The following is a 26,079-nucleotide window of genomic DNA, read 5'->3' as shown; positions in this document are numbered from 1 at the left end:
GAGTAGCCTTTACAGGTTATAGATGAAGGTTATGTGCTGATTTGACCCTCAGATTATGCTTATTATGATGGTACTTATTTTGGTTAAAAATTTGTGGAGGGGCAGCAAAAAATCTGGAATGCACACATTGAGGGGCTACATTCATTCACCTCCAAAGAAAGAGTGAGAGAGAGAGATGGAAAGACAACAGATGCCACCAGCTAGCTACAAAAGGAGAATGGGGATTGTCTCAAATTTCTATTTCCATACTGAGTGTTCATAAACTTTTAAAAAGCTTTGCAAGTAATTTATTTTGCTGCTACAGATGACAGTTCATGGGAATTCGAGCTTTCTTTTTCGTAAGCTAGCTGCCTTTTCTGCAGTGAAATCTTAAGCACAAGATTTGGTGTGGTGTCACAAAGTCTATGCTACAAAACCATATCTTTTCAAATAATGGGACTAGGAGGTAGAAATTCCAGCAAGATTATAGTAGAAGATTAAGACAGAAGATGTGAGTTCAAATCCTGGGCTTTCCATTACTTGCTGTGTTTCCTTGAATAAGTTTTTTAATTCATCAGTGTAAAGTGGGGATAATATATGTCTTATAAAGCACTTTGGGATCCTGAGATGATAGGTGCGGTAAGTGCAAAGCTATGTGATGAGCATGGATGGTATAAATGCTTAGGTACAGCAGTTTAGCCCTTTGGAGGGAGTTGGTTCTTTGGCAGATATGCATCCTGCAGGTTTAAGAATTGAAGAATGCATAAAAGAAACATTTACAGCAAAAATGTTGAATAACTTAGTGTAAACGTTAAGTGAGTAAACATGACCAACTAAATCAGTCGCTGATTTACCTAAGACAAACATTTATTATCATCATTAATTCTATTGTTTGAATTTTTCCTTTTAAATGACATTTTTACATCGTTTGTATAAAATATGCATATTAATATAAATATATTTACTTGTAGGTGGCTCTAACCAAGAGAGCTGATCCAGCTGAGTTGAAAACAATATTTTTGAAGGTATGTATAGAGTAAATATTTTTACCCTTTCAGACTAAAATTTTCATATCTTTTGCTCCTTTATTGTAGCATTCAACTCTTGATAGCTTTTTCAACCATTAATCATTCACCGTATTATTACCATGTTAGACTTAAATACAACTATCAAAATTGAACAATGCTCACCAAGAAGTCAGATACATTCTTGAGTGATTATTGTATTGGCTTAGGAAAATATTAGTAGTATCTTGGAAAGAGAGTGTTCAGAAAAAGAGGAGGGAGTTTCAGTACTGTTCCTACACATGGTAATAATGTTGAAGACGTGTAGCCGTTAGACCACTGGGTAACCTGTCTTCTACCCTCCATTCCGTTGCACTTGTGCATCTGCTTCCCTAGAGGTTGTCATAAACAGATAGTTAAGGGTTAGTGTCTCTTTTACCTGTAAAGGGTTAACAAACAGGGACCCAAACACCTGACCAGAGGACAATCAGGAGACAAGATACTTTCAAATCTAGGTGGAGGGAAGCCTTTGTTTTGTGGGTTTTGGGTTTGTGGGTTGTTCTCTCTGGGTCCTGGACGGGACTAGAGGTGCAACCAGGTTTCTGCCAGTCTCCCTGCTACAGTCTCTTATCTATTCAGAATAATGAGTAAGTAAAAAGGCAGTTATAGTCTTTTAACTTGTTTTTCTTTATTTGCAGATGTGTACTTGCTGGAAGTAGCTTAAATTGTGTTTCTGCTGGAGAAAGCTTCTTTCTATTGTCTAATAGCTATAAAAACCCTCTATATTTACCATCTTGATTACAGAGACAATTTTTATGTTTTTCCTTCTTTATTAAAGTTTTCCTCTTTTTTTAGAATCCAGTTGATTTTTTTGGTTATCTTTTGTAAGACTCCAGGGAAGGGAGTCTGCACTCACCAGGGAATTGGTGGGAGAAAGGAAAGGGAGGAGGGAAGAAAAACCTGCTCTCTGCGTTTATCTCTGTATCTCTTTCCGGGGAAGAAAGGAGGGGGAAGGGAAATGGTTCATTCCCCTTTGTTGTGAGACTCAAGGAACCTGGGTCTTGGGGGTCCCCAGGGAAGATTTTGGGGGGACCAGAGGGTATCAGCCCCTGGAATTCCTGATTGGTGGCAGCGCTACAGAATATAAGCTGGTAATTAAGCTTAGAGGACTTTAGGCTAGTACCCATATCCTGGACGCTAAGGTCCAGAGTTGGGAAAGATACTATGACAGAGGTGCAGGCAGGATCAGCATATGTAGTGATTGCAATACTTGTCAGTTTCATGTTATTTCTTCTTCCCCTGCTGGGCTGCCATGGAAATATTTGCAGGAGCAGTGGAGGCCATAAGGCATTATCTTCTTCCCCTCCAAAATTTCAGAAATGGCACTTGGAATCTTAGAAAAATCCCTTTTTTCCTCACCCTTACGCAGTGAGATTTAACTGAAAATGGACGTTTCCTAGTTTATAATCCCAAAACGAACAGCATTTCATTCTGGTATATCTCCATACCCACCATCTCAGGCTTAGGACTTTATTTGCAGAAGTCTTATTAAGGATCAAATTTGCAAGGAGGCTTCATTGTGCATCTGCTTTCATGTGCCTATAGTTCTGAAGCATCATCACTTTTATGTATATAGGTGATGGTGCTTAAAAGTGTGCAAATGTAGTAGAACCTCAAAGATACGAACACCAGAGTTACAGACTGACCTGTTAAAGGTACACCATGTGAAACTGGAAGTAACTATCAGGCAGCATCAGAGATGGGGGAAAAGAAAGCAAGTACTGTACTGTGCCTGTATTGCATCTTAAAGGTAGGTGCATCTGGGCTGCCTGTCCCCACCCATATCCCCACACGCGGGGCACCCACTTACAGCTAGGAAGTGAAGATGCTCAGACTCACAAGCAAAGCTGTGAGCCCCCTCTGGCTGGCGGAGCAGGAGCAGCACAGGGGTCTGTGCTGCTTTCCTGTAAGCCATGGGTGTTGTTTCCACCTTCTCCTCTTTCCCCAGCGGGGGTCTGGGAGGCATGGTTTTTACCCACCCACCCTGGCCCAGAGTGGGGGACAAGCTTCCCTGGGCCAGTAAAAGAAGCTGCCTCTGGAACCTGACCTGGAGTTTGAACTGCTGGAGATACAGGCCTGTCTTTTAAAATGTGGCTCTATCTAAGCCTAACTTAAAGGTAGAGAACGAAATAGTTAATTATGAGAAGTTCTAGCAGCTGATCCAAAGTGACTATTGGAACATAACAAGATTGTTGTAAAAGAACAAATATATGCAAAGCTTGGAAAACTGATCACTAAACTGTGTTGCAGCAGACTTTATGCAACACCTCTGATTGCTTCCTAGTAAAAAGGGGCTCTGAAAAAGGAGTCTGTGAAATACACTGCTACCTTTTTCCTTTAGTCCCTGATCAGGAAAGCATCTGAGCACGAGACCAGTCTCATTGATTTCACTCTGACTTCGCATATGCTTAAAGTTAAGTCTGTGCTGAAGTGTTTTGCTGGATTATGGTCTTAGGCTGTGATCACCACAGTAAGTTGTTTTTTTTTTTGTTTTTTTTTTGTTTTTTTAACAAAAAATGCCCTAAGGGCTTAATAGTACAGTGGATATAGCAGTATATAGATAGTGCTTCCCTATGGAGAAAAGTAAGACTGTGTAATGAGCAGGGAGGATATGGATGTGTAGGAAAGTTTCCCTTCCGATCAGTTTAGATGGTCAGAGTGGTGGAGATGGTATGATGGGGTAATTTCTTGAATCTTACCTTCTTTTGCAAAGGTGTTAAAAGACAAAGATCTAATACCATACTAAATTTTACCCAACCCCATGACCTTCATGAGCTCATTGTAGACTCTTGTGAATTATAACTGGGGGGAGAATGAGGGGATACAGTTGCCCATCTGTGTACTTATGCACCTGAAGCTAGACATTCAGTTACGAAAATTGAGCCATAAAATACTGTCTCAGAACTGGTATCTGTCAGGACAACTGGCCTTATGGGAGGTGTTCTTGTGCTCCTTGGAGGAGCAAGAACAAACAGAGGAGCCAGGCCAGAAGGATTCCAATGACTTTTATTGCAAGAGTTACTCCTGTGGGCATTCTGTGCCAAAAAATTAAATATTCTGCGCACAATATTTTAAAATTCCGTAAATTTTATTTGTCACAATAACACTACATAATCATAATAGTTTCAATTATTTTGGTAATTTATTTCAAAATACCTGTCAGCAAGTATGTCTGTAACAATACAGACACACACAAACATTCCCCCAGGAGTAGAGAGTTAAAGAAACTTCTATGACAATCCAGGTCCTGTTTCTCTGCCTTTCCACTCCCAGAGCCCAGCCCAGGGGCCAGACACCCACAATCTCCCCTCCCCCCCCACCCCAGAGCCCAGCTGTCCCCCCTCCACCGCCCAGATGCCTGCACTCCTTTCCTATCCCCCAGAGATTCAGAGGGAGAAACTGCCTGATGCTTGGTCCCAGACTTGCATGGAGTTTCCTGTGCATCACTCTCTCCTTCCCTCAGGGCATGATGAGAACTGCAGCTGCCAGGAACTCTCTAGCTCCCTCCCTCTCCCCTCAGCAGTGTCTTCTATGTGCAAATTGGGCTTTGCCCCTAGTGGCAGCTAGCAGCACTGCAGCCCGTTTCTGTGGGGGAAAGGAAATTCTGCACACACAATGTTAATTTCTGCAAAATTCTGCATTGCGCAGGAGTAAAGAGTGGAGTAAAGAGTGGAGAGAAGAAATGTGGTCCACAGAGAGAAGACTCTCCCTTCTGGAAAATATTAGGCTCAGGTTTTCTCAGAACAATGTGAAATTCTTCTGTTGCATGTTCACAAGCATTATTCCTAACTCTGCCTCTGAAGAGTAACTTCATCATGTTGGTTGCCTTCAGCTGTTCGAGGCCACGAATCTGAGAGGCCACAGAGAAGCATGCACAGTATGCAAATTATCTCACCACCTCCCACCTTTCTACTCCTCCATTAGACTGGAAAGTAAATTAGATAGTTCAGTGGTCTCATGAGTGAAAAATGATGTGAATATTTTGCTCACAATAATGCAGAAAGCGCTACACCAGTCACTGAGATGGGAGAGAGTGGGTACATCACACTGTTATACTGTATTAAGGACAAATTATGGCCACAAATGTTTAATTAAAGTACCTCATGTGAATGTAATTTGTGGGACCAATCCAGCTGTCTCTCAAGATTGATGGATCTATATTTATGAATATAATTTAACAGCAATTTTCCCATATTACACTTGAGTTAAAAAAACTTTGCCAAAATAACATACTATAATATTACATACAATGTAGAAATAAATATAGCTATGTGATTAAATGTTTCATATAACCCAGCCTAAATCCTTAGTTGCTGATAATCCATTTTGCCATTTTTAATTTTAAAAAGTTCCAGTAAAATGTTTGTAACTCTGTCCTAAAAATGTGGCTGAACTGGTTAATACTTTACAATCTGAAATGTATGGAAGTAAGTAACCGAAAAGCTATTAAGTACTATTGTATTAGATCGAATTCTCTGTGGGTATAATTGCCAAAGTGGAGAAAAGAGATGATTGTGAAGGACCATATTTTTTTCGTGCCTCTGTTCCAAAACCAATAGAATTGATGTTTTTTTCTTTTGTTATGATGATTTCCAAGAGTAACTCTACTTTTTGTAGCTGTTCTACCATAACCCCTAAGAGATTAGACTTTAGTCAAAATGAGCAAGTTGACATTTTTCAAGGTCGTTTTCTATATGTAGTGCAGAATACGTGATAGGATTTCAAATATGTGAGTAAATCACAGTGACAAGAAACGGGGGGACACTGAAACCCTGTACTGTTTTCTGTTATTGAGTGTCCTAGCAGGGGGGTCAGCCTGGAAGAAAAAATGAAATATAGAAGCATAGACTGGCTGGCTGATTTGTTTCTCAATAACAGTTGTGTTAAAAGTTTTTGAGTCTGGGATTCTTAAGGATTGTTTTCTCGCAAGTGATTACACTGAAATCAATGCATCCGCTAGTTCTTATACAATTGGAAATTCCTTCCAGCATCTCTGCTAGTGAGCTTGCTTTAAAAATAAGTATCTATTGAAATATAAATCCCACAATGCTAACCAGTATATGTGTGCTGATGTAAGTAAATTAGTCTGTTTTTCGTATGATTTCTTTTTATATATATTTTTTTCTTTTGGAGACTCTGGGTTTAGTTCAGCATTGCACAGGGAAAGGAAGTATACTGTTGTCAAACTTACACAGGAAGATGATAAATACAGTAATGCCAGGTGACTTTTTTGTGGAGGGGTGGGAGGAGGTAGGCCAGTACAATTAGGGTATGTTTATTATTGCTTTTCTTGTTCTTTTCCATTCATCACAGGCAGTGTGTGGGTGTGGGTGTGGGTGTGTGTGGGTGGGTGGGTGGGTGTGTGGGTGGGTGGGTGGGTGTGTGGGTGGGTGTGTGTGTGTGGGTGGAGGGGTGGGGCTGTTCATTATTCTGGAACAAAATAATTTATTCCAGAATAGTGTCCTCACAGGGGTGTTATACTAAAATAGATAAGTTATACTGAAATAGCCATGCTGGTCAATTTCTCTCTGTAGGCAAAGCCTAAGATATAACGCCACATAAATAGCTGTGGAAAAATCAGGCCCTTACTGATTTTGATCCTCTTATTTATATTTCCAATCTTTCTGCATAAATCCTATTTAAGTATTCCTGCTGTTGATTCAGTTTTCTCCAGAACAGTCATTATTTCATTAAGACTTACAACTTTTACATGAATAAACCATGAATGAGATTTTAAAAACAAAAGGCAAAATCTTAAATAAGAGAATAAACACTGTTTGTTATGCTAGTAAAATGACTCACTGAAAAAGGAAGAATATTCACAGTACAGTATCTGACTTTTTGAGTTTGTTTCCTGATAAACTCAAACTACTTACGGATATGCTTTTATGACAAGGATCAGGCTAAAGACTTCTTGTCATGTTCTGTTACACACTGAGGAGGATTTATTTGTGGAAGATGGCTGCAAGGGAAGCACCATAGGTGCAGGCTTTGCCTGAGTATTACTGATTTTACTGCCTTTCTTTCCATTTGTCTGCAAATGCTCTTTGGGGACAGAATTGTTTTAGTACACTCAGTAGTCCAAAGTTTATATGCCAAAATGGTGAGATATTAGTAACTAATGCATATTTCTGTGCCTGGGAAGGTAGAAATGAAATAATGATCTAAGATTTATGCATACCCTTGGACACTGTACAAGGTCACTTTGTTGTTTTTTTTCTCGTACATACCAATCATTTGCATCTTTTTAAACCTTGTTTTGTACCTATGGTACACTCTTAATGTACTTTGTAGCTTTTGCAAATTAAGGAATAAAATAAAAAATAAAGAAGAGCCATTTGCATCTCCTTGGGCCTAGAATACCATATACTATCTCCCTGTTAGGCAAAACACTTAAGCCTTTATTCAGGATATCATCCTTATTTAGGAAGATCATTAAAGCACATACTTAAGTCCAATGGAAGTCAATTTAAACATGCTTCACAAGTGTCTTCCTGAATCAAGACCTTATTGCAGAATTATATACTATTTCTAAGCTAAATGCATAAGAATTGCTGATATTGTTAGTATTGCTGGGTTTTTTTATATTTTAAGTTGAAACCTGCTTATTGTGCTTTTGACTAATGTATTCCTGTGTCTGTTACTCTCTTCTATCTTCCCTACCCCTTCAGTTGTTTGTTACACTCACTTGTTGCATCTTGTTTTAATGTAGATTGTAAACTCTTCTGAGGCAGGAATTGTTTGTTAGTATGTATATGTGAACATACAATAAGGAGGCATCCTTGTGACATCTTAGAGACTAACAAATTTATTTAGGCATAAACTGTCGTGAGCTAGAACCCACTTCATCATATGCCCAGATAAATTTGTTAGTCTCTAATATGCCACAGGGACTCATTGTTTTTTTTTGCTGATACAGACTAACACGGCTACCACTGAAACTTGTGCAACACAGTGGCCCCAATCTTGACTTGAGCCAATGGAAGCTGCTGAAATGCCAAAAATATCAATTGTTTAGAGAAGAATTCATCTGAGACAAGTATTCTTTTTTTTGTTTTACAGTATGCAAGTGTTGAAAAAAATGGAGAATTTTTTATGTCTCCTAATGACTTTATCACACGATACCTGGGAATAATAGGACCTGGGGTGCCCAATCCAAACACTGTGCAGCTCCTGGGAGGTGTGGTGGATCAGACCAAGGATGGGTATGTCTTCTGTTTTTCATTCTAATTTAATGAGTTTAGAAAGTATATAAACTCTTCTTTTAAGAGAATCTTATCTCACCACTACTCATTCATCTGTATTGTATAGCACTTCGAGAAACTGCTCATGTATCTGACCTAAAACTCCCAATTCATAGAGACAAGCAAGCCTTCAATATCCACCACAGTGTAACAAGCTGAGAGCACTTTCAAAAATTTACCTAGAATGTATCAGCCCAAGCAACAAGTCTACAGCTGGAGTGAAAAACACTATCTGAATCTCTGCAGTTAAAAGAATGAAACAGTTGTGCTATACTATGTACTGTACTCAATTTTCATATTGCTAATCACCTTTATATTTACTAAATTATTTCATAAAATTTAATAAACCTCTCTTGCTTTTGTCACTCCTCTTTTCTTTTCCTTTTCCCCTTTATTATGGTGACCAAATAAAATAAAGGGGGGGGGGTAGAGGAGGAGGGGAGTGGGGGGGGGAGCGAGAGAGAGGTGGTCTGACCAAGGCAAGAGACACCTTTGCTGTTTCTCTACATGGTTCTGAATAATACTAGTGAAAACTTACAAAGCTCTGATCTGTTTTTGCTGCTGCTGAGCAGATCTCTTGAGCAGCAATCAAGGGTTTGGAGCAGCCTGTTGGCAGACTTGGGAAGACAGCATTTATGCAGCTTACACATGATTCACATTTAGAAGGTTGAATTTGCCAACAATCAAGGTTAGCCCTCCCCCCTTTTTTGTTTTGTAATGCAATCATAGCTTCTGCTGTTGATACTTGCCCAGGCAGGTTGCTGCCTCACCCCAGGTGAATAGATTTTTCAAACTCTGCCTTACAGTGTCGTTAAAAGAACTTAAAGTCCTTAAGTCCATAGTTGTGGGTTTAAAAAAATGAAGAATAATGTATGTAGCAGGGAGTAAAATACAAAAATGAAGCATGAATAGAAAATGCATACTCTTTACAGCAAGAGCACATACAACCAAGTGCTTTCATGTTCATTTTTGTGCCCTTTCTCCCGCCCGATTTACCCTCGCAAACCTCCTGTGGTTAGGCACTATGGACCTTGCAGACAAGTTAACGTGATGATTGCTATCTCTGGGAAGGGAATTCTTTAAAAGGTTACATAACTATAATGTGGTGAGGATGGCTTTAAATGGATTATAACTGGAAATGATAAACCCTTTCCAGGCTTCCACCACTCTTCGTTTGGTGTTTTAACGCTGCTTTTTCTACATTGTGGAGCTTCAGAGCAATTTTGTAACAAGAAGATTGTGAGTATAATACGTAACCATTATCCTACCTTAGTGGAGGCTGGTGTCACAGATAGCAAAATTACAGCTATAGCCTCTGTTAAATCATCAACAAATTGGGATTTAACAATCCAGTGTTATATTGCCCTTTCGCTACTGGAGTTTTGCATTAATTTTAGTGTGGGTATTTGTGCTCGTGTTTCAGTGGCTACTAATCTAGAGTGGATGGAGCTTCTCTCTGCATCTGTTAGCAACAGCCAGTCACTGAAGATTTTCATGCCCTTTGCGTATCTTTGGAGAATCTCTTGAATTTTCTAGTCTTAGTTGTCGTACCACTCTTTGAAAGAATGGAGGAGGCTCAGAAAATGAAAAGAATTTGATACCTCCTTGTAGCTCCCTGTTACAGGATTGTTCTGCCACATGTACCCAGGCATTCATGCATCATTCTGATGATGATTAAAATTCCCTGTGATCTCCAACCTGAAGCAGTCATGTTTTACTTGGCTCACTCTTGCTTTTGGTTCTTGTAGTGAAGTTCTCTAGGACTGGCAACAGGTGGTCTTCTCTTCTGAAATTCAGTCCATCCTGGCATTCTTTCAAAGCCCAGATTTGCAAGCTTGAGGGAAGAATGCCAGGCTGCTCCTGCTTGCTCAGGCATTTGGATGGCTGATGAATGTTCATAGATTCCAAGACCAGAATGGACCATCAAGCATTTACTCTGACCTCCTGTATAACACAGGCCATCTACAGGGAATGTACCTTGCAGGAGGAATTGTGAATTCATTTTGGTGTATTTTTTAATTGCTGTGAAATATGCAAGTGCAGAGGTGGTGCGTACTTGCATAAATGTGTTCTAGAAATATGGTGGCAGCCATTCCATTGCCTCCAGGTCTCACTCCAGTCTTAAGGCGCATCTGGCCCTCAGGATGACCAAGTGCAGTCACTCTTACCGAGAGAAGCTTCAGTACTGCCATGGTGGATGCTAAGACAGATAGACAAGCAGGACCGTGAAGCAGCTCCTGACTCAGTAGCAGAAACATCTTGGTTGCTAAGGACTTTTTACCCCAGAGTTGGGGAGGTTCTTAGCGTGCCCCTCCACCTGCAACCCTGAGATCTGTGCACAGAGCTTCACACATTTTTTTCCCCTCCTTTTTTTGTGCAGATGGGAAGGCTCAGGTAACTTTGGTGCTGTCCCTTCAACTCTGGATCCTGTGGCTTGTGCTCTGCATCTTGGAACTGGTGTAGGAATGGAGACTGGGTGGACTGGACAGAAGAAATGGACAGGATTCTGGGGGATGCATGTTGTCCCCTGCTTCCCCCAGAATTTAGTTGGAAAAGAGAGTGCAGCCTAAGACTGTATTGTCTTTTTCATGGATCTCCTTAGTTCAACTATGGACAGACTTCTTGTTATGGAGCTGCACAGCCCAGGAATAAAGGAGTTGAGGGTTACCACAAAGGGTACCGCTGGTGCGACAAAGATCCAAGCTTTCCACGACGACAGCCATGGCCTATTGTGGATCCTCCCTTTTTCATGGGGAGAAAGTCATGTCCTTACATCAGAACAATGTGTCTATGCAAGGGGATCCTGTGAAAGAGTTCTTCCAACTGATCCCTCCTCCTCTTAATGTATAAAATAATTGGACTTGCTTGGATTGGATTAAAAGTCTTTTCCAACAATATCTTGGTATGTACCAAGGGATGTCACTGATACAGCAGTCCAGGAGTTCTTCATCCTGCCTTCTTTAACAAATGTATTTTTGTCTGCTGTTGTACTTTAAATGCCTGTCTAACAAAATAAGTATTTACTTTTATCTCAGTTATTTTGGACTGCAGTAACTAACACACTTCACTGAGAAATACTATGTGCTTTATTTTTAGAAAGGACAAACCATTCAAAAATAGCACTTGGAAATTCCAACATTTCCCATTATTTTTGGATATAAATTTATCTCTAATGCACCAATTTACACTGTACTTAGTTTACTTAGGTTGGAGCATAAAATAATAGATGTAGCTTCAATTTGTTTCTCATTATGTTATCATACTTAAATTGCTGATACAGTAAAACATATGCATTGATTACTTAAGAAACCTCTTCATCATTGCATTTGTATGTATTATTACAGTAGGTAATGGCTTTTCCTTTCCATGATTGCATGTGGACTTTTCTGACAGAAAGCGTTACAGCTGCTTGGGACTCTGATTCTACGCTATGACCACCAATATAAAATCTTGGATAAATAGGTAGATAGGGAGGCAGTAAATAGTGGTCTTGATGAACCAAACCTAGTGGGTGGATTTAGTTTGTAACTACTGTGTATGAGTGTTAATATTCAGGATTTCATTCTTTCCTGAATAAGTTGTACAAACAGAATTGCCAGTGTTAATAGGGGTAGTGTGTTTGGAGACAGATTTTAACCAGTTAAATAAGATATCTGCATGCTTGACTTACAATTTGTAAGCATTTTAGTACTGGACTATTAGGATTTTCTCTATGTGGATTTTCATGTTATAAATGAATACCTATTTATGCAGGTAAAATAACTTAAGTAGTGTATTGAAGTTCATGTTAATATCTGCTGTTTAATGACACCTAATGATATTCAGTGAAGGGTTATGCTAAACCAGAAAGAAAATGTGTTACCCAGGCAACTGGCCTTGTGCAGTATAGAGCTTTAAGCATATGGCTATGTAGTACGCATTATTTCAGCATCTTTAAGCATTAAGAACCACGTGTAATTGACTGAAAAAATTACTGCTCATTTACTGTATTGTATGGTCATAATAGAACTAAATGAATACGTCATTGTTGTTAGAGTAGATCTGTTGGGAATCACTAGTAGGCTAGTCTGCTTAAGGAGCAAAAATACAATAAGAAGAAAATAGCTGGTTTAATTAACATATAAAAATTGGGTTAATTTGAATTCAGCTGGCACAGCAGATATTAATGTCTCTTCTGTAATAGCTAGCTAGAACATCACATTGGTATACTTTAAATCTTCCCATAACCATGTATAATTGTTTTTTAAAAATGCATGTAGGTTATTTTAATAATCTATCTCAGACTTATTAGGGTTTTTTATTACTTGAAAGTACTGACAGTGTGTTCCAGATTACAAACAAACAAACAAAACAACTCCTGCTGCATCCTTCAATGCAGGGGTAGGCAACCTATGGCACGTGTGCCATAAACGTCACACTAGCTGATTTTCAGTGGCACATTCACTGCATGGGTCCTGGCCACTGGTCCGGGGGGCTTTGCATTTAATTTAATTTTAAAATGAAGCTTCTTAAACATTTTAAAAACCTTATTTACTTTACATACAACAATAGTTTAGTTATATATTATAGACTTATAGAAAGTTAAAATGTATTACTGACACCTGAAATCTTAAATTAGAGTGAATAAATGAAAACTCGGCACACCGTTTCTGAAAGGTTGCCAACTCCTGCTTTAATGCCTGGAATTTTATTAATCCTAGTCTGGTACACAGAAATTGCACACAATGTGCTATTTCCTTATGGTTTGTCAGGTTCTGTAACTGCCATACCCTTAGTAGAATTGCATGCTTTATATATATAAACCAGTCCAACATGATGTTTGGCTGTTATCTTCACTGCCTTCTGTATGGAATAATAATGGGCTTGTTTCACTATTTAAGGATGTAAAGTAGCTCCATGTCAGTTGCCAAATTCCAGCATTACTGCTTCAAGCTGAGGTTTTCTGTAGAATTCATGGATATTTTTCTTTCTAGTATGGGTAGTGAGTTTTCTAAACAGATCTACTCCAACCCTGCTTGCACCATTGATGCCAGCCTCAAACCTGTTTGTCTGGTTTTCTTTTACAATCATTTTCAACTCTTTTTCATGCCTTCCCCGAGGCATGAAATGCCCTGCCTACTCTCATCCCCAAGATGCTGCTTTCTCTCATGGAAATCCCCTTTAAAGAATTGCTTCTTTTGCAATGTCATCAAGAAGTGAGTCAACTGCAATATAAGTAATGATTAAAGAAAAATCTAATATTCCTTCTTCTGTGCTTTTACTGCATTCGGTCTACTCTGTCCATCCTGCTTAGGTTGTTTGCTCTTGGGACAGGAGCTATTTTCATTTTGTCTTGTCAACACCTAACAAATAATAATGGGTAATAATTTAAGTTCTATGTATTTTGCTTAGAGTGTAAACAATAAATACAAGAGTAATACACCTCTTTATTACTTTGGGTTTGAAGAATTAAACTCTTGGTTAAGTTTTAAGAGTAAATATTGCCATACTGGATCAAATCAATGGATCATAGAATATCAGGGTTGGAAGGGACCTCAGGCAGTCATATAGTCCCACCCTCTGGTCAAAGCAGGACCAATCCCCAGACAGATTTTTGCCCCAGATCCCTAAGTGGCCCCTGCATGGATTGAACTCACAACTCTGGGTTTAGCAGGCCAATGCTCAGACCACTGAGCTATCCGTCTCCCATTTGATTCATTAGCTTTTCTCTGACAATGGGTGCTTTCAAGGAAGTTTGAAGAAATTGCATCTCCCACAGTCTCAAGAAGATGTTGAGCCCCCATTTTGTCCATCAGGTACAACTCAGAGAAATCTGAACCCACCAGACTCTTGTCAGATATGCCAGAGGAAGAATAGGAGATTTTCATACACCTAATTCTTTATTACTGCGTATGAATTGAGTGGAGGAAAGATACTTCTGCTTGCATCTCAGCACTTTGAATACACTGTAGAACCTGACTATACTAGTGAACTTGTATAAACAGCTCTCTTGGCACTTACCTGTGGTTTGATAGGTGACCCAGGCTACTATTTGAAGAATTGTGGCATTATGTGCAAAACACAAGGGCTGCAGTGGGTGACTAGTACACTAGTGACTATGTTACTAGCATACAGATAACACATTTTGCTTATTCCCCTTTGAAATGATTGACAGCACTGAGGTCTTAAAGGGTGAGCTTTTGAAAAGTTAAAGGGACCCATGCTCTTGCGTTGCTTTGGTGGGATTTTCAAAAGCACCTGGTTAGTTTGGTAATGTTACACTGTGCTGTGAATTGCTAGTGAAAAAGGATTTTGTTCTCTCACCAGCGTTATTTCTATCGACTGGTGTAACAGCATGTTGTAACAGCATCTCCTACTAATAAATTTTGCAACATGTAGCATTGAGAATATCTTGTACCATTCTTCAGTCAACACTTTAGTTGTGTTTAGCCTTGCATAGTTCGTATTTAAATTGTAGTTGTATTTCCTATGTGTAATTTGTTTCACACCTTTTTATTTGTCTTATTCGCAGGCTTATATCCTTTCAAGAATTTGTGGCATTTGAATCAGTCCTGTGCGCTCCAGATGCATTGTTCATGGTGGCCTTTCAACTGTTTGACAAAACAGGCGAAGGAGAAGTTACTTTTGGTAAGACTTATTTTCTAGCTTTGAAATATACAGAGTTAAAGGGACATGGTCAACTTAAATTCAGACTTTTCCTGAAAATATTTTATCAGGTATCGTTATATGAAACACCTACGGTGTTTGTAACTGAAAACTATTAGAACAAAGACATTTGTTGTGTTTTTTTCAGTTTACGTTGTGCACTTGTCTTCACTTTGTGTACAATCCTTTCCACTGTTTCCTCTGTAGAGTCAGTCACTTTCTTCTTTCGCTTATGTGGATCTTTCACATAGCACCGGGGTGGGAGTTGGGGGGTGCACAATGATTGTAAAACCACACAAAGAAAAAACAACTGCAGGAGGACTTGAGGAGATGCATGGCTCAAAGTTACTTTGAATAGTTTTTTTTGTTTAAATTAGCTTGATTTCAAGTTGGTTTCCTTTGTTTTAATTTTTAAAAATTTCACTGGTGAGATTTTTCTGTAATAAACCTGATACTACCCCCACTGAAAATCTGGTCTGTTCTTTGGAAGGGAGGGGTTTACACTCACAACTCCATAAGAAACACGTGTCACATTACACTATGGTCACTGGAGTTATTTACTTTTAGCAACCATATAGACAGCTTTTGACATCTGTAGAACTAATTGCCACCTGCCTAGATGGATGTTACCATTCTGTTTGGAAGAAAAATACACAAATAGCAGCTGTGAAGAATCTTAGTGGGCTGCACTTCAGAAAATTTTTCTATTTTGTTTTTTAAAAATTGCTACTTACAGAGTTTTATGTTACCATATACACTCAATTATCAATATGTCTTTGTTCTTAGTAGTATCAGTGAGTAAACAATTTGAGACAAAAGGACAATCTGGTGAATGCCAGTGGTTCTTTGTCTCTTCTGAACTAAGTGCATGGTGACACCCTTAGTGCAAGCACCCTTTGTTTTATATTAATATTTACCCACAGATGCATCCATCCTTCCCTTTCCATTTAAAATGGGAAGATCTGCTATTGCCGTTGTTGAGGCAAATGTTTTTTAAAAAGCCACATTCGATCTTGTAGTCAGTGGAGCCAAACCATAGATATGTTTTGGTTTATAGGTGTTTTGGTTGTCTAAGTTTATTAGACATCTAGTTTTCTGTGTGAAATATTACTTGTTTTAGCAGCTGCAGAGTGCTCAGAGCTTAGAATGGGCACTAAAAATGTTGAAATACATCAAATGAATAATAAAAGTTCTACTATCTTTAATCTCAGTGAAGGAAATATTTTATGCCTAATATGTAATCTGTGTGTATGTGTTGAGAGAGAGAGAGAGAGAGAGATTTGATCATGCGTTTTCCACTTTAGACATATATTACAGAATATCTCTGTCTATAGTGAAATCGATTAGTTCTTTGATTTTTTTGAAACAAAGGCTTATTGAATGCCTGTGATCCTACAGGTTGTTGCCTCTTTCAGAGCTCCATGTGCTTGTAACATTAGTGAATGATCTCGAAACTAAAATTCTTTCCTCTACACTCAGATGCTGAATCAGTTTAGTTCCACTTTTTAACACTGAATTCTTATTGGTTTATTTATCCTGACTACAGACGTTTCCTTAGGGTTTATGTTTAGTTTTTACACAGCATATGAGTCTGTACAGTATGGAATTTCAAAAGATAAAAGTGCTTCCATTCAAATAAATAGAAAGTAGTTATCTGATAACTTTTTTTTAATGAATCAGAGGGTATGTTGAATAGAACAAAGCCCAAGCTTTGCATAAAATGTGGAAATGTAACTGTAGGATTCTTGTTTAAAAGTTAAAAATATTGACCTGTTGTATTTCTCAATGATGTGCGTTATTGTAGGTTGTAGATTCTCCAACTCCAAGGGAAAGTATTGAACTCATGATAAGAGACTTAATGGCTCATGGTAAGAAAAGAGCTTGCAAAGGGATGGGTCAATTTCAAACTCAAGGATTGATCAGCTTGAAATTTTTCACTACTGACATGCCTTTTGTATGAAGATGCCTCTATGCCAGAGGTGGGCAAACTGCAGCCCGCGGGTTGCATCCAGTACTTCAGACCTTTTTAAACTGGCCCTCGAGCTCCTGCTGGGGAGTGAGGTAGAGGTCTTGCCCCACTCTGTGTGTGCTTTGGCTCTGTGTGGCTTCCGGAAGCCACAGCATGTCCCCACTCCAGTGCACACTGCCCCCGCCCCAAGTGCCGACTCTGCAGCTCCCATTGGCTGGGAATCACAGCCAATGGGAGCTGCAAGGGTGGCACCTGTGGACAGGGCAATGTGCAGAGCCGCCTGGCTGGTGCTGCGCCTCTGTGTAGGAGCTGGAGGGGGGACATGGCACTGCTTTGGGAGTTGCTTGATGTACGTGTCGCCAGAGCCTGCACTCTTGGCCCCCCTCCCGCATCCACAACCCCTTGCCCTCGCCCTGATCACCCTCCTGCCCTCTGAACCCCTTGGTCCCAGCCAGGAACACACTTCTGCACCCCAGACCTCTCATTACTGGCCCCACACCAGAGTCTACATCTTCAGCTGGAGCCCTCACACCCACTGCTCCCCAACCCCTTGTCCCAGCCTGGAGCCCCCTCCCGCACCCTGAACTCCTCATTTCTGGCCCCACCTCAGAGCCTGTAACCCCAGCTGGAGCCCTCACCCCCTCCTGCACCCGAACCCCCAAATTCATGAGCATTCACGGCCTGCCATACAATTTCCATATCCAGATGTGGCCCTCAGTCCAAAAATTTTGCCCACCCCCGCTATATGCCAAACTTTGTCTTCTGGCAATTCTTAAAAGGACTCTCTCAAGGTTGGAAGGCTCTGAAATTAACATTTAGAAGAGGAGAGGATACATAACGCTTTGGGATGTTCTCCTCTAAAACAAATCGTGAGATGTGGGAGGGTGAAGTGAATGCTGCATGCACAGCACTGGATATAAGACCTTCAGGTAAGGAAAGAAATTTAATTTCTGGTTTTCATCGCAAAGATGTAAGGAGAAAGTGAGAGTTTTTTTTTTTTAAATTAGTAAAGTGTTGATCTTTAAAAGTTTGTTTATTTCGCTGCTGTATTATAACTTTGCCACTCAGTGGTTGGATCTTGCACCATTAACGTTAATTACGAGTTTTTTACATTGGTTGATTTGAATGGGAGCAAGATCAATCCCTTGAGTCAGCATTGGAGGTTTTGAACAATGTGTTTGTATATTGTTTGTGTATTGTTCAGTTGTAGGGGAGCAGAAGGAATTGATCTCTACAGGATTGCTGATAAATATAGTATCTCAATGACTGGTAGTTAGTTTGATGTTGCTAGGAAATTACAGTTAATCTATACCGCTGAAAAGTAATCTCACCAGATCTAGATGAGTTATTGTTTGGATATCTCGTAGGGAAACTATGAATATTCTAATTTATAGTCAGTATAATTTAGGGTTTTCCAATGGTAATTGTGTTTTCTGCTAAATAGAATACCCCATGCATGTCACCCAACTCTGGCATTTTCACAGACACATTGATCTTGAAACTGATAAAGTTTGTACTTGCTTTTCAATTGCTTGTTTAGTCTCAATGTTATATGCCTGGATATTGGTACACTGTTCTGGGATTTTTCTGGGTGCTGTAGCAATGCAAAGTATTAAAAAACAAACAAACGAACAAATAAAAAACCTTAATGTATCATTGGAAAAATAAAAGTTTTTTAGCCATCAGATAAAATTTCTTTAGGCATATAATTGAAAATTGTGTAACTGCTTGCAACATTTTTTCTTTACGCTTCAATTTTTAAGTATATAAAAGGGCCTTCATGTTCAGCTTTTATTGTGTCTGATAAATTCCCAGGAAATGTTAGTGTTTTTAGTATAAAAATTTTTAAAATGGGTGAAAGTTCAAGACACAAAATTAACTGGACAGTTTTCTAGGTAAATATAGAGGTTAATATTGGGGTATGGGAGTAAAGAAATAAAGCAACTAATAGAGAAAAGAAAAAGTATTGAAGGTAATAACAGTTTACTGCTGTTTTTTTTTAATGGACTGTACATTAATGTACATACACTCACATACTCAGGCCTGTACACATGTATCTTCCATTATATTGTCTTACTTTTTAACAGACAGCCTCACACTTATACTAACTTATCATTAAAATAAACATCTCTCTAATGTAATATATTGCATTTCTTAAAATAATCTGTATTTTTGTGAATTTGAATGGTCAAAAATTTGGGTGAAAATAGTAAAAACCAAACAATAGTTTTTATAAAGTCTTGAAACTTTTCAGTAAAAATCAGTAAAAACTGAAAACAAAAGGCCTTTAAGTTGATAATAATAATGTAACTTAAATAGGTCTCTCTGACAGAGGTAACCAAGTATAATTGGTTTTAAAGAAGAAGAGTTTGCTTGCATGCAGTATGATACGAAAAGGTATTGTTTTTAATTTGTCATTTCTAGAGGCTGCAGTTGTGGAATGGGAAGTAACATTTTTTGGCTCTTGGATGATTGAGACTGTATCTGGCCATTGCATACTTTGTAGATTTATCTGCTGCTGATGTGTCAAAGCTTCAGCAGTTTGCAAGGAGTTAAAACTCTCAGCAGGAAAGTGGAAGGACGTTTAGTTGGCTTTTAAATTTGAGGCAAAGAGCAAACCATTGCTGCTTACTGTTGAGTGTTGACAGGCACATAAAAGCTGATAATGTAAGTCCAGGGGTTTAAGAGACTTAGCAGTGTTGCTTTTTTGTTGTATTACAGTATTTTAATGCCTCATTAAGGAGTCAGAGCTCTTTGAAATTCTATACTATTAGTTTTTTTTTTTTTTTTTGACATTTAGAAGTTCGGGTAAAAATGTCAAAATTTAAAAATTAAGTCCATTTGATAACCTCCGTGTTTGATTACGAATGGGTGAATGAAAGAGCCTTGTGTGTTGTTATAACAAAACTTATAACTTGTATTGTCCTTATCAAACATCAGTCCTTGTAACATCTGTGAGAAGGCAGGTAACAGTTACAAACATTTTGCACTTGGGGAAACCGATAAAAAGATGGTATGTGATTTGCCCAAGTCCGCACATCCAGTCAGTGGCAAAGCTGGGTGTAGAGTTTAGAACAGTGGTTCTCAACCTGGGGGCACTTGTGGCCCAATCAGCACACAGCTGTGGCCCATGTGGCATCCTCGGGGCCATACAGGTAGTATGTACATTGTGTGGATGTGACCCACATAACACACACAGAGCTGCATGTTTGGCCCACAGTGGTAAATAGATTGAGAACCATTGGTTTAGAAGTTGCTGTTTTCCTAAGTCCAGGCTTTAATTACTAGACTAGATCTTCTGTCCCCTCTCTAAAGTGCAGGAATGGTCTTCATGAGTTTCAGTATAGGCTTCTGAAAGTTTTAGACTTCAAAAAAGCCATATAAGCACTGAAAAACATTTTTCTATGAAGCAAGATTTTATTGCAATTGTATCTTAAGCCATGTAGTAGAATTAATATTTTTAATCATAATTTCATATACAACATGACAGATATTAGAATGAAATCAGTATCTCTTCAATCTAGAGACTATATATCTGCCTTCATGCGATGATAAAGCCAAAGCATATTATGTTAAAATGTACTAAACACTATGTAAAAATTAAATCTCATTGATTTTTATGGGCCTATTCAAATAAAACAGTGATGCCCAACCTTATTACACAGGAGGACCACATATGATGGGGGCCAAACAGATTCTGTATATTTTAATAAGATTTAAGGTCACCTGTATTTATTTATATTGTAAGTTCAGCTTGTTTCATATGTATTTAGATAGGGTGTTTTTATGTACAGTATTGTCTGTTGACACACTTGTGTAAGCTAAAATGATGTAAACATGACGACAAAATGCTAATGAATCAGCTGTTAGTATGTTGTGTTGAAACAGGCTGCAGATGTTATGAAATCTTCTGGTAGACCATAGATTGGGCACCCTTGATATAAACAAATGCCAAGGGGTGGGGGCATCTAATAGAATATTCCAGTGAAGTTAAATTATCTTGTGTATATGAAGCTTTTTAATACATCTTGGGAAAAAATATTTAGCATCTTGGGTGAAATTCTTACCTGATTTGAAATCACTGAGAGTTTTACCATTGCTTCAGTGTGACCAGGATTTTGCTTATTGCTTGCTACTTGTCAAACAAAATTTGATAAATTGGATGGTTTGCTTGTAAACGCTCAAAAGATGAAATCCTCACTCAAAGGAGCTGTGCTGAAATGTAGGGGAGACTGCATGCACAGTGTTCTTTACCCATGATGTAGAGTCAATCCCTGCTTTAAGACCAACAGTTAAAATCAGTAACGCTAGAAAACAAGGATGCAAAGAGTGTACATTTCTGTGGGCTTAGTTGAATGCTATTAACTAAATAAAATGATAGAGCAATATGCAGAAGAATTATGATAGTGTCAATATATTGTTGTTTTTTTTATAATACTATAGTTTCCCTTCAGATAAAGCATTTGTATTATTTTATCCAAGTAGGCTAACTATAATAAAGTTATTATGCCTAAAGTCAGAGCTTTGGAATAGTCAGCTACACTGAGAGATCTTAAATTTGTTATAGGTATTACTAGTGCATTTATGTATAAAATAGAAATAAACAGGTGACAGAATTAAAGTTTGATAAATAGAACTGCTTGAAAATTTTCCTGCAAATTTTCCAGTTTTTCTATCAGAAAATGCCAGGTTGTTGAAATCAAGCCTTTTTACAAGAATGCATCAATTTCAGAAAAAAACAAAACACATTTGGTTTCAACATTTTCAGAAATGAATGTGTCGATTTTTTGTCTTGAGACAACTTTTTGTTTTGAAATGTGTTTGATTTTACATTATAAAAAATTAAGGTAAAAATTGAAGCATTTCAGTTGATCCAAAACAATATTAAATTCTTGATTTCATTCTGATTTTGTTTCAAAACTACAAAATTTCCTGTGAAACAGAAATTCTAGTTCCCATACAGCTCTGCTGATAAACAGTTTATGGTATTAGTGATCATGGATACAGTAAAATTCTTTTTATAGTGTAAAAAAAACCAAGTCCTATATGTTTCAATTTGATGGAGATTTCAAATGGATATTAAGATGTTTTGTGGAAAAATTGAGTTGATTGTAAGATAGTTGCACAGTATCGGTTTAAAAATAAAACCCCTTTCCTCTCAGAACTAGAGGCGGGGAAATTGGGGGGAAGAACCTGAAATTGTTAGGTGTATGTAACTGCAGAATTGAATAACTCATTCCAAGCCTTTGTCTCAAGGTGCAGTCAATATATATGTATAGTCTGTATTTATAGTGGGACACATCTTCTGTTATTAATTATGGCAGTGCAAGGAACATGTTAATTTTTTATACAGGTTACCAAACAGCACTTCTGCACATTTATCTGCCCTAGGGCTTGTGTACACATAAGCATTCTCATTGTACACAACTCTTCACATATATTTAACTATTTCTGCAACTATTGTGTACCGATTCAGAGTACCTTTTGTATGGTGCTGTTTTGATACTTTGTCATTATACTAAGAATCCTTACAGAACCCCTGAATGACCAAAGCTTTAACAGCAGGGTGCTGTAGTTAGTGCTGGTATGATCAGGATTTCATTGGTTTTAAGATATGTTCCACAATATGCTTATATCTTTATTATGACGGTAAGCTGTTCTTGCAGGGACTGTACTTTCACCTGTTTGTATATCACCTTGTACAATGGTGCCCCAGTTCTGATCGGGGCCTCTAGAATAATCAAAATAAAGAACTGACTTTTTATGGTTTGTTCACTTACTCACTGACTTGAATATTCAGTAATATGTGATGGATATCCAAGTCATTAGCTCAAATTGGTGAGGAATTACTGTCCTTAACTGCTTTGTTTGCTTATGCCTATATAATGTAACATTCTTTCTACTTTCATCTAGATATTATGGGCTGTATAGCATTGCTACAAGTGCAAAATCTTACTTTGATTCTCTAAAGGCACCTCTACACTGCATGCCATCCTGGTGACATGTAGCATATATCTAGCTACATATTGCAGTGAAAAGCAGGCTGTCTCAGCACTGATGTATAGCTATATGCAGCAGTGAAAGGCTGTGACAGAGAGGAGGCAGTGGGGATAGGCTCTGGAAGTGAGGAGGAAGTAGGATGCTACGTTGCTAAAAATAGCAGTGTAGACTGGGGGAAATACTGCTTGGGTATGTAGAGAGACCTGTATGGTAAATACTAAAAGGGTTCAGGCATGTCTTTACTTGTCTAAGCAGTGCCTCAGAGTCTGCACTGCTGTTAATACCCCTGTTAGGAGGGAGTGCAGTAATGTACTCTACATGCTGCCATAAGGAGTCTGCAGTGTAGACCTACCCTAGTGGAGCAATTCTGATCTCTGCAATTTTATAATGACCAATAGTCCTCTTATTGTTTGATATAGGATTCTGCACAATTTATGACTGGTGTCATTAATAATGCATAGAAGTTAGACTGCTCATATATTTATCTCCAAAATGTAAAATTTTTGCTTGCGACCTTGACATTAATTTCGTAGATATTTAGTTTCTCAACAATACCGTAAATGTGGTAAGTTTTGGTTTGGGTTTGAGAGTGTTCTGTAAGCAGGCATATTTTTTTTTTATGAATGCATGTGAAGTTAAACAAAACACGTTTTAGACACAAGTTAAAGCTGTCAATTTAAATATAATAAGAACCCTTTTCATGTTTGTGTTTTATTGAGCCTTTTGGAAGTATAGTCATGCCTGCTAGCACTACCAGAGTTAAAATTGCCTAGTGACTGGAGGTTTGGCATAATTTTTTGTTTATAAATGAATATAAAGAGTTCTACTGTGGAAAATAAAAAAAGTCATCTTCCTACTTAACCGATTTACTCTCTGTTCACAATCATTCTTATCATCTTGGTTTAGGGCAAGTTGGATTCTGTTTCTTCATGTGTATCAACATAGAATTGTTTAAATTACTGATAGGTAGGCCTGTACAAACTCAACAGAGACACAAGGTTTGCACAAGTGTAATCAAGGCATAATTTGGCATCCAGAATCTTTATTGTGGAGGGAGATATAAGAGATCCCAGCTAGATTTCACAGGAGTGATGGCTATAAAAAGATGCTGTTTTTATTAAACCAATAAATTATTTGTATTACTGTAGCATCTAGGAACCTCACTCAAAGGTCAGAGCCCCGCTGTACTAGGGAGGTACAGACATGTAACAAAGACATTGCCCTGTCTAGAGCAGACAGAAGACACAAACAGGGTGAGGAATGGTTGGAGGATGAAAATATGAACAGAATTGAGGAGAGAAGCGGAAGTCATAGCTTGCATTTATCTGTTTAATCTTGAAATCACTGAGACACAAACTTGGATTCCTGTGATAATTTTTTCTAATTTTGCGTGACTGGAATTTAACTTCAAAATAAATTGTGCAGCTGTTCTTAAGCTGTATGAATCTTTAACTGATTTCTTATTCTTCTGTCTAATGGCTATTATTCTCTTTTCTAAAATAAAAACCTGGTGTGCTGTTACTCTAACATTAGAATTGGGCTTTCAGTTTTTGTTCTCCAAAGTCCATGTAATGCTGCTGTCCTGGATTAATAGCAATAGTGTCAGAAGTCCTGGCTGTATAACACCTAACAAAAAAGAAAACCAAACAGATGCTGCAGAACCATGGCTTCTCCATGCCACTGAGTCTGACTGAAAGGGGCCATCTTTAATACAAGACTCTAGGCTCAGGTGCCATTTTGCTCCTTTGCTGAGACTGCTAGCAAGAATGCTAGAAAGACAAGGTGGGTGTGGTAGTAGTGCCGCGGATCGAGACGGAGGGCAACACCATCATCAGCCCCGGAGCCAGAGGCGTGCTGGAGAAGTCACTGAAGGCTGCTGTCCACGCTCTGTACATGGACACCCTGAGGAAAAAACCTGACCAGGGCAAGGCCTTTGAGGTGACCAGCAAGTGGGACTCCAGCAACCACTTTCTCCCTGCTGGCAGCTTCACCCGTTTCGCTGACTGGCGGTTTATACACCATGCCCGCCTGAACTGCGTCACGCTCAACGGAGCCGTCCACCACGGGAACAGAGACAAGCGCTGCAGGAAGTGCGGGTACACCCTGGAGACCTTGCCCCACGTCCTGTGCAGCTGCAAACCCCACGCCAGAGCCTGGCAGCTGCGCCACAACACCGTCCAGGACCGGCTGGTGAAGGCCATTGCCCCACACCTGGGTGAGATCGCAGTCAACCGCACCATCCCCAACACCGACAGCCAGCTGCGCCCGGACATAGTCATCACGGATGAGGAACGGAAAAAGATCATCCTCGTTGACGTGACGATCCCGTTCGAGAACAGGATCCCGGCCTTCCGCGAAGCCCGAGCCCGTAAACTTGAAAAATATGCCCCCTTGACTGACACTCTGTGGGCAAAGGGCTATGAGGTTTACACAGACGCTCTGATCGTCGGGGTGCTGGGTGCCTGGGACCCCTGTAATGAACGAGTACTTAGGGCCTGTGGGGTAGGCCGTCGCTATGCACGGCTCATGAGATGTTTGATGGTCTCGGACGCTATCCGGTGGTCTAGGGACATTTACACAGAGCACATCACCAGCCACCGCCAATACCAGGAGTGAGCCGGTGTGGCTTTGTGCACCCACGGGGGGGAGGAGGCCTATAAACCCCCCCTACTGAACCATATCCCCTGAGCCCTAAACCCACCAAACTGGATTCCACCATGCGAGGGTCATCCTGTCCCCATTACCCGGCCCGCTTACTTATACTCATGACTGCGTGTAACCCACTGTATGGGCGATGTACCCTCACTGCTTCCTTACTGCTTATTGATCCCACCCACCGTACAACCCGCATTGGGAACCTTACAGACTGTCTATGTTATGTGCTAACCAATTCCCAAATACCAGCGTCCCCTGATACCCTGTATGTTGCCCACAATGACCAATGCTGACGCTTCAAACTCTTTATATCATCTTTATTTAAATATACTCTAATAAATCTTTTATTGGGCCAACTTCTGTTGGTGAGAGAGATGAGCTTACACAGACCCGAAGACACTCCATGTAAGGCCTTGTGAAAAACCATCCCCCTGAGCAATGAAAGTTTCAGCGCTGTAAAGTGGCAGTGTAGATAGTGCTACAGCGCTGGGAGCTATGCTCCTAACACTGGGAGCTATTCCTA

The 26,079-nt window shown here is 39.2% G+C and overlaps 1 protein-coding gene across 5 annotated transcripts in view; it reads left to right on the top strand.

Moving 5' to 3' along the window:
- SLC25A13 (solute carrier family 25 member 13) overlaps window positions 1-26,079 on the top strand; it is a 137,293-nt gene that overhangs the window by 36,088 nt on the left and 75,126 nt on the right. For 2 of the 5 annotated variants that reach the window (XM_030550623.1, XM_030550624.1), the window contains exons 2-4: window positions 951-1,004; window positions 8,106-8,248; window positions 14,799-14,914. In XM_030550623.1, coding sequence (XP_030406483.1) covers window positions 8,139-8,248; window positions 14,799-14,914 — 226 coding nt within the window. In that variant the 5' untranslated portion in view covers window positions 951-1,004; window positions 8,106-8,138. Of the gene's footprint in view, window positions 1-950; window positions 1,005-8,105; window positions 8,249-14,798; window positions 14,915-16,736; window positions 16,801-26,079 lie in introns of those variants that run through there. The other 3 variants (XM_030550621.1, XM_030550620.1, XM_030550622.1) reach the window with 3 other exon arrangements.

Source organism: Gopherus evgoodei, chromosome 2 (genome assembly GCF_007399415.2).
Source record: "Gopherus evgoodei ecotype Sinaloan lineage chromosome 2, rGopEvg1_v1.p, whole genome shotgun sequence".
In the NCBI taxonomy this organism is placed as follows: Eukaryota; Metazoa; Chordata; order Testudines; family Testudinidae; genus Gopherus; species Gopherus evgoodei.
This window is presented reverse-complemented; position numbering and strand designations above follow the sequence as displayed.